The sequence below is a fragment of the Lepidochelys kempii genome, chromosome 4 (genome assembly GCF_965140265.1).
Source record: "Lepidochelys kempii isolate rLepKem1 chromosome 4, rLepKem1.hap2, whole genome shotgun sequence".
Lineage (NCBI taxonomy): Eukaryota > Metazoa > Chordata > Testudines > Cheloniidae > Lepidochelys > Lepidochelys kempii.
Genome location: NC_133259.1, coordinates 125252126 through 125261792, shown reverse-complemented (window position 1 = coordinate 125261792; position 9667 = coordinate 125252126). Strand labels below are relative to the sequence as shown.

Genomic DNA, 9667 nt, shown 5'->3' with positions numbered 1-9667 from the left:
TGTGGCCGGGGAAGAGGGGAGCGGCCTCGAGGGCTCCCTTCGTTAATTTCGCCCTCTTCTGAGAGTAGCTCACTGTTAAAAGTCCTTTTCTAGCCCATCCTCCAAAGGCTGCTGCTCTCTGCCACCGGGCTCCTCTCCCCGCTGGGCTGGGACCTTTCGGAAGAGGTGGTGGGTGAAGAAAAGCCACCCTTGGTGGGGGAGCGTGCAGGCAGGGGGGAATGGTGGGGGGTCACCTGGAAAATGGGGCGAGCCCGTCCATGGCTGTCTGGGAGCGGCTGGACGGGAGCTGATTAAAGGAGGACAAATTAATAATCGACAGCGCACTCTCCCGTCTGCGTTTCTTAACAGTATTCGGTGCCCTGGAAAGGCAGCAATCAGCTCTCGGGAGTGAAGGGATTCGAGACATATGCAGTTCCCTTCCCCAGTGTGAAGTATAGCATCAGATAGGAGAGCTGGGAGCGAGATAAGAACTTTGTCTCCTCTTTAATGGGAGATTTATAAGCTTTAGTTTACCTGGCAAACTATCTTTAATCGTCCATGCCTTTGCTTTGCTTTTCATTTTCCTGGATCCATGACAGAACATCCCTTATTTTAAAAAATATAAAACGGGGTCAGATTTTTTTTAAGCAGGGAATATTAATTTTGCAGTTCAATAAAAAGATAATTTACAGAAATCCAATGGCTCTTTCGGTATTTTTAAAAGGTGCGCTCATAATTCAACAGTTCATTTATGAAATGTACATAAATGCTTCCCAACCGCCGCCGTGTCTACCGCCAAATCCTAGACCCTGCTGCCCCAGCACTTCGGTTTCTATTTTATATCGCAGAGTTGAGGGGTCATTATTGAGCTCAAACAAGCTAATTCAGAAAATAAAAACCAGGCAAAAATAGCGAATAAGGTAAAGTTCCCTCTCACCGCAAAGAAGAAGAAAGCTTCTTTGTGTATAAGTAACTAAACTAGCCACGTTTAAGGGGGGTCTCAAGGCAAAGGGAACAAAAACCACTGATCACGAAAGGCATTGCACCAGAAGGTGAGTTATTAGAAAGCTACAGCAGGGACGTGATTCCGTTTAGTTATTTGTTCCTCCTCCAAAGTGAACTGAAACTTGCCGCCTCACAGATATCAGCGTTAAAAAACGAGGCACACACAGACCCAGGAGGACACCGTTTACTTAACGTTTATTGAGTAATTTAAAGTGGTTAGCAAACAAAGTGCTTTCTCTGTAATTTTGGATCCCCATTCTTCCCAGACCTTATACATTAATTATAAAGTTAAAACTTTCGTAACGACCAGAAATATACATAGATGCTTAATGTAAAAAAAAAAAAAATTGCAACCACTAAACGTCTCTCTCCACGTGGGACTGACCAGACACGACTCCTTCTGCGGTCCGTGGACTTGATTTGATTTGTCCCTGTTAGTCGTTTTTTTTTTTTCCTTTAAAAAAAAGATCGAAGTATGTAAAAAACTTGAGATCACGAAAGAAAATAACCCGTTGTCTTACCAACCCTGGGGCGGAGTGACAAGCCTAGAGTTTTCCATTTTACCCTGAGAGTCCAATGGGTACATCATCTTTTCAAGGGGCCAGACAAAAAACAAGGAACCGTGAAAAAATACAGCGAACGATGATTTACAGCTACTTCTATTTACAAAGAGGAAGGCGGGAGGATTTCTTCTTTCCTCTTCCTCCCTTCCCGAAGCCAAGTCCGGACACGGCGTGTATAAAAAAGGGTCGTCGAAAGGATTGTAGGGGCAGATGAAAAGTTGTTGTTGTGTCTCCGTGGGGAGGAAGCGCTGGGGACTGGGAACAGCCGGATCTTGCTCGCCGTTGGGGCGTTCAGATGGGCGCCAGCCGTTGCCAACCCGGCGGCAACCCTTGGACACGGCAGCTCGGGGCTTTCCCCGGCCACCGAGTGTCCCGTCCAGCGGCGGGGAGCGGGGCCGCGTTCGCACGGTGTTCGCCTGGTGCCAGGCTCCTTTGCCCAAACTTCCAGCGGGTTCGGAGGCTGAAGCCGCGCGCGCTCCCAAGAGTGTTGCTCGTTTTAAATGATAACCGGGGTGAAAGGAGCCACTCAGCTCTGGGGGGGAGGTGGGGGGTGGCTTTTAAAAACAAAGGGCCGAACAAGAGGTTTGTCCGTCTGGGAAATGCGATTTCACCAGCTCTCTCCTCCCCCGCAGTCCCCGTTTCGCTCTAAAGCCCCTTCCCCCCCAAACTCAATGGCTAGAGAAAGAGCGGCGAGGTCGTCAGGGTTTGATCTCAGGTGGGTGACTGTTTTCGGGGCTGGGAGGGGGAGTAAAATGGATTTACTATTAATTATTATGATTAATTAATAATAATGTAGTGTTGCTTTGCGAAGTCCTCAGTTCACTGCGCTCCGCGGGGCTGCCCCTTGGCTGCTGTAGGAGCCAGGCGCGCAGAGAGAATTCAGAGGCGTCTCTTCCCCGTTAAGGCGATTGCGAGTTCGGGGCGCGCCTGGGGACCTCGGAGCGGGCGCGGCGCGGAGTATCCATCCCACTGGGCCGAATGGGAGCTCCGAGCGCGCTGGGGGAACTCGGAGCGGGCGCGGCGCGGAGTATCCTTCGCAGGGGCTGCGGCTCCAGCGGCTCGCAGTCCCGGGGTGGGGGGAGGTAGGTTTATAGGTGCGGGGTGTAGAAGGCCGGAGCCCCGTAAGTCTGCGAGCCCAGGACAAAGGGCGAGAGGACGGCGGGGCTGGGCAGGAAGGGCAGCTGGGCAGCGCACACCAGCCCCCCGGTGGGGTGCCCCGGGTAGCCCCCGGGGCCGTGCATGGAGAGCGGGTTGCCCATGGGCGGCGAGTGGCTGAGCGGGCTCAGCCCCCCGCCCAGGCCGCCTCCCCCCAAGCCTCCTCCGGCCCCGCCGCCGCCTGCCCCGCCGCCCGTCGGGGCGCTGGTGTCGGCGCCCGGGTTCTGCTTCTTCCACTTGGTGCGGCGGTTCTGGAACCAGATCTTGACCTGGGTCTCGGTCAGGCTGAGCGACAGCGCCAGGTTGAGGCGCTCGCAGACCGACAGGTACCGCGTGGACTTGAACTTGTTCTCCAGCGCCACCAGCTGCTCGTAGGTGAAAGCGGTCCGCGCCCGCCGGGGCTTGCCCGACTTGGAGTCCGAGCCCGTGCGCTTCCTCTTGGGCTTGGCCTGCGGGCCCCCGCCGGGGGCAGGAGGCTGGGCCGGCGGCTGCGGCTGCTGCTGCTGGCTGCCTGGCTCCCGGTCCTCCGGCTGGTGGCCGGGCTCTGCCTCGCCGGCCCCCCCCACGCCGCCCAGGCTGCTGCTGCTGCTCTCCTCGCTGCACAGCTCCTCCTCGTCCTGCAGCTCGCTCTCCGGGCTGGGGCTGGGCCTGCTGCCGTAGTCCAGGTCGCACTCCTCGGCCTTGTACAGCTCCCCATCCTCTGCGCACAAGCAAGGAGAGGGGTTAGCTTAGCAGCTCCCAACCCACCCTGCCCCAGCACCCATACCCCCACCTACCCAGCCAGCCTGGAGAGGGCCCTGTGGGGCCCCCAGCTCTACAGCCAAGCTGAAAGGGGTAGGAAAAGATGCCCCCCCTCCCCTAAATCTAGGCTCTTTAGACAGAGACCTACTGGGAAGGGGGGGGGGGGCAGAATCCAGGCTTCAGTGGGCACAGAATGTGAATCTGCCCTCCCAGCCTCCCGTCCAAGCTCCTTAGGCCAAGCCATCCTCCAGAGGAGAAGCAGAATTGCTAGAGGGCACTGGGAAGTTGGCAGTAAATTGCCCTGTTTACTTTCCTCAAGGTTGCTGCTGGGCCTCAAACTGGGAGGACTTGGAAGGGAGGTGATGTGAGGTTTCCTATATTTTTTGGGGGTAGGGGAGCATCTGTGAAAAGACCCACTGATACACAGCAAAACCATTCATCATCCTAAGAGATGCACTTTATAAACCCTGCCCTCACATTCTTCCAGCATGAGGGATTCTCCCATATCCCCTCCCCAAGGGAAGGAAAGGTGGCAGGCCTGGAGCAGATTTGCCCTTTGCAAAAAGGAAGTTTAAGGAGTGCCCTCTTGACCTGGAAGAATTGCGTTGTAAAGCTCTCTGGGAGAGGATTTTCCTTTGAATTGTGGGTGGTTTCTATCCCTTGTAGACGCCACACATATGTACTGAGTATTTAATTGATTTAAGCAAAGGGTAAATGGGCATGGGAGAGAAGAAGATATACTAGGCTTGCAACAGTTGCTTTATAGGTCACGGTTTATATTTTCCTTCTTCACTGTAATCCGAATGGCACAAATATTGCAAAAAATCAGAAAAATAAATATCAGTAAGTGTAACTTTCGAAAACGTTAGGGGTCTGTCTATGTTGTCACCACTCTCATGGAGGAATCTTCCATCCAAAAGGTTCTCCAAATAGGAAGTCCCGAAGTGCTTTTTAGTAAGAAACCACCTTTGTCTAAAGCTGGGACACCATGTATAATAGTCTCCAACCCTAAAACCCTAACTAACCAAGCTAAAAGCTTTACAAATATAGAACATTATTTAGTGGACAACAATGAGAAGTCCTACTTTGTAATCATTCTTCGTTCATCTTCCGAATTAAAAATGATTGTGAAATGCTAGGAAATAAAATTAATCTCATTATTATTGTTTGTAGAAGCAATCGCAGTTAGTATCTTCCATGGCACTTCTTTCCAGAAGCCTCAGGAATGCTAATATTAAAATCATTTGACATTTTAGAAAATTGGACATCTCTTTCTGCAATGTCTTCAGAATAGAGATTTGAAAAATTAGGGCTAGAGAAATGAGCAATAACGAATATGGAACATTTTGGAAGAAAGTCTGTGAACGACACGGGGGTTTGCTGTAGGAAGAAGAGAACACCATTGATAGGACTTTTTATTCTAGTTATTGAATTATCTGCATTGATGGAAGATTTGCTGCCTTCTGTGTTGGCCTGTTTCTAACCGTTTCTGTGCCTTGTTTGTTCTCGTGCTGTTCCTAAGGTAGAAGTATTAAACGGGAGTAAATACTTGTATTGATTAGCAGAGCAGATACAAACTTAATTAAACTCATTTTGTGTAATGTACAAACTAGTTAACGGTCATTTAATTTATTTGGGTTTATATTATGCTCCAATTAACGGGACTGCAGATGAGAACAAGGTAATTATCCGATATTTAGGGCCGTTGTACTTCTGGGGAAGATCAAGTCGTTATGAAACCTGAAATAATATTCGTAAAGAAGCCGCTTCACTCTGTGGATCATGCCTTAGACATTTCTGACAGCTTAAAGGCCGGATGCTATATTCCTTTGACCATCCCAAATTCCCAGTAAAGTAAAAAAGGAATTCATCAAATGCAGGATCGGGCCTCAGGCTGGAGTAAAATAAATAAAATACCTTGTCCTTATTACATTTAGATACTCCTAAACTTCCTGAATCGGTCTGCGTTTTACACCTAGATAACCCAGTATAGCTATTATCTGTAAATCCCCCTCCTTCCCACAAATTAAGCAGCGAGTTGATCATTATGACCCATTATGTGTTTGCTTTAGTCATTTAAATTCCATAAATACTAAGGCTGTACCGTCTATCTCAAACTTTGCCAAATCTTAAAACTAAAATGCTGTATATTCAATTAGGTGATTATTTTTAATTGAGAAATTTTAAAAAGTGAAAAGATTATGTTCTGTGAAATAAGCTGATTTCGGCTGAACCTTGGATATTGCTTGCTCCCCACGGGGAAAAAGAGAGAGAGAGAGAGAGAAGTTTATTATAGTCACCTTAACCCGCAAAACCAATGTTTAGTAATCTGGGGACTTTTTAACGAATAATACTTTCCCTCTTGGTGTTAAAAATTAGAAAATGGAAATCTGGAATTATGACAGATATATAGAAATAACAACATGAGTAAGGGGTTTCTAAATTTAAAATAGTATATAAAGATGAAATAAAGTTCAAATCTACATCGAGTAGAAATTAAATTATAGATGGATGCCATTGTATATGATAATTTTGTACACACACCTTTCCATATATTCTTGTTGAAAACATATAGGAATGTTTATACGTGTAGGGGTAAATATAACAACATACAGTACGTACGTTCAATACAGATGACACAGAATATATGTGATGATTACTGTAGAGGGTTCCCCCCCCAATAATTTGTAAACATTCCCCAATAAGGGAATATTATAAAATATTCCCGTCAATAGGGGAATATTAGAATATTTTTCTAAACAACAACTGCACTGGTAATTGTCCAAGGCAACATCACTCTGGCTTTGCAACTGTTAATGCAAAACAAATTAACCCGAGGTTTCTCAATTATTTCTAAAACTAAATGTGTTTTGCAAGATGAACTTAATTATTTTCTATTTTCAATGTACTTGTACTTTTTCTGGTTGTAGAGAATCATAATGATTTTCGGATCGTTTTCCCCACCCCCCACCGAACTAAACCAACTGCTTGATCTACTGTTACCCAAGGTGATGGTGATGATGGGACCATAATGCGATTAACTTTCATTATTTCTCAGTAGTCACAAATCTATTGTTGGGTGTTTCTAGCTTTACACAATATTAGCATAGTTAAGACTGAAGAGATAAATCGTGCAAAATCCCTGGCAGCTTGTCAGTAAGCAAAGTTTAGTGTTGCATGTGTTTCTAAATATATTTACTGTTAGAGAAATGAATGATAGAATTGCATTGCTCTCCTTGCCTGGAGATAAAGTATAAGATTGGTGATAGGCTGACCTCGTCGGTCTTTCTGATTGAACAGACCTATTTAGTATGACAAAAGTCAGATCTGTTTAGACAAATACTTACTTTAGGTGTACTCGGAGTTTTAAAAATCTCTTTGATTTCTTTACGTCTAGCTCCTGCTATTGCTTTGATGATTAAAAACAGCTCTACTGTAAAGGGGCTTGTGTTGAAAAAGGTAGAACAAAAACCTACCTTATGGCCTAATTTTAATTGATATGGACATTCTAGCACAGAATTGTAAAGACACCGCTCTCTCTGGTAATCCTAGTCCAGAAATTTATTTTCCAGTCTTTACGGTATCAAACACAACCCACTGCTGTCCCACCCGTCAAAATACAGACTATCTAGAGATATTTTTCATGTGTGCCATCTTTTCCCGGAAGTGCTCTAACATCTCCAGAGTCACAGCGTTTAGAGGTGAGAAAGTTGGAATATTTGGACCTGGAAAGAAAAAGCAATCTAGAGCTCGGGTCGAATGCAATTCCCGATCAATAGCGAGCCCTAATAAGTGTAATAGGTTTTAATCGAGTAATTATCCGAATTTTGACCCTCTAATTTAGATGTTAGGAGAGAGTTTGCAAGGTGCTTGAAAGAGATATGCACAATTCGATAATAGGATATCGACCCAGGGAGTCCTATATGCCACTCTGGGGCGATTTCCCCCATTATCCAGCCTCTTTACGTTGCTAAGCACATTTTACCTTAAATGTAATCGAAGGAATTTAATTGTTTTTCCAGAGATAACCAGCATTTTGTCACAATTAGTCTGATTTGTCCTAAAAAAGCCAAGAGGAGAGAGAAAATTGAATCTGTCGCCCAGAGCAACGCTCAGCAGGCCGGGGGTGGGGTGGAGAGGGGAGATGGTTCTGAAAGCTGGGGGGGGGGGGAGGAAATACAGAAAAGTCGTAAAAGCGACTTTGATACTTGGAAAATCCAGCCAAAGTGGGACTTATTTGATGATCTGAGAATTAATTTAAAATCCTGTTGGGCCCGCGCATTCAAATGACCTGCAGCCCCCTCAATTCTTCCTGCAAAGTTTGCTTCAGCAGCAACTTACACATGCCTGTTACCCTCGAGGACAGAAGTGAGACACCAGGACGGAAGCTGTTATTAGGTGATATAATGCAGAGTCCGGTTCCATTCGCCCCCAGTAATCAAATGAACTCAGTGAGGCGTGACGGACTAGGTACATTTAATACAACATTACCCCTTGAAATGTAACGCTTTCTAGCCAGATCGCAAACGCCAGAGCCCAGGAGGAAGACGTTTGACTTTTGCACACTGTTCCTGCCCCAGATTTGCGTTTGTATTTCCTTGTTTGCAGAAGGGCAGCTACAGTTATTTATCGTGTGTCTGATTGAATCGTCAAGACACCTGTTCGGGAAAATGAAAGGAAGGCCCAGAGGGGGCATTACTGAGAGTACTTGCACATCACAGAGGCTCCAACTTGGAAGTAGTGCCCAGCATAAAACTTTACGCAACTGAAAGGAGAGCCGGGCCAGAAAAGTTTCACCTTGCAGAGGGCATATAAACCAGCAGACATCACATACCTTAAACCAGGCAGACCTCGCTACACCACTGAAACCATCCACTTTAATAAGTGGGAAGAGGTGCTTATAAAAATGTTACACGTTAGTCCCTCCGCATGCACCTCCCTCGCTCTACATTCTTAGCCAGGTGTGGAAGCAACAGGTAAGGAACATTTGCCCTTTACAGCAGACTCCCTGTGTCTACACGTAAAAGTTGCGCCCTTTTTTGTATCCGACAGAAGGCAGGGGTGACGGCGCGTGTCTCCGAGACTCACCTTTAGAAGCATGTAATCACACTGCATCATAATTTCAGGCGCTTTTGATCACCCCCCCCCCTCCCCCGTAGCCGGCTATTTGCTCCAGACACGAGTTAGACACTCTGCGGAAGGTTAACATGCACAACGTACTTACTGAGCAAGTCCGAGGACTTTTTGCACGTTTCAAAATCTTCAGCCAGAGCCTTTGGATCTGCTAGCTCCGTTCCTGACTCCTCGGGTTTATCCTCTGCCCCTAGAGTGCATTCGCTCCCTGCGGATTTGTACAACACAGAACAGCGCCTCTTCTTGCTGTTGAATTTGTTGGGATCCAGGATGTCCAGCACCGAAAAAGAGGTGGTTCTGTGGACCACTGGCAGGGCTGCTCCTGCCCCCTCTTGTCCAGGGGTGTTGCTCTGATTGTCGCCTGGCCTGTCTCTATTTCCAGGACACGAATAGACCGGGAGCTCGTTGCTGGAAGAAAGTCTCTGGTCCCCGTGGCTTTCCATGCTTTCCCCGTGAAGGCAGCCGGACACTGGCTCCACTACAATGCCAGCCTGGCTTGCCGCTGCTGCTGGGATAGAGATGTCACCCCCCGGAGTCTTGTCTCTGCTCGCATTCATGACTCTTTCCACCGCCCCTTCCACTTGCAACTCTTCCCCTTCCCACGAACTTCAGCTGGAAACTCCGGTCTTGCAGTCAGCTCGGGAGCTGCTTTGTTTATCGTCAGGTTAGCACAGAGGCGAGCTGGTTCCTCTAGGTCTGCAGGGTTTCCCGGGGCTAGGTCCACCCTGAACTGGAGTCTCCCGTGGATAAAGGAAGTCAGAGAGCGATGCTCCTCTCAGTTGCTCCTTCTTTCTTCTCATCATCCTCACGCAGCTACCTAAACAGTTGTGTCCCCCACACCCCCCCTCTCTCTCACCCACACACACACGGGCAAGGCTGTATCTTATTTATGCATTCATATTTAGCAGTGGGTTGTAATTGGCTACAAATTAATCCCTTGCCCATAATAGTCAGTAATCTCCATCCCTGGAGGAGAGAGACACTGAAAGTGTGTGTGCCTGAGAAAGGGGAGGGGGGCGGGAGAGGGGAGAGAGTGAAGGATGGTGTTGGCTGTGATATACTTAGCTGTCAGCTCCGTTTCAGCACACCTC

The 9667-nt window shown here is 47.5% G+C and overlaps 1 protein-coding gene across 1 annotated transcript; it reads right to left on the bottom strand.

Moving 5' to 3' along the window:
* Nucleotides 1-2635: 2635 nt before the first annotated feature.
* NKX1-1 (NK1 homeobox 1) lies at nt 2636-9133 on the bottom strand. Its single transcript, XM_073340147.1, has 2 exons — nt 8668-9133; nt 2636-3402 (listed from the first exon to the last, which is right to left on the bottom strand). Exons 1-2 carry the CDS (start codon nt 9131-9133, stop codon nt 2636-2638), a joined length of 1233 nt encoding a protein of 410 aa, XP_073196248.1.
* Nucleotides 9134-9667: the final 534 nt, after the last annotated feature.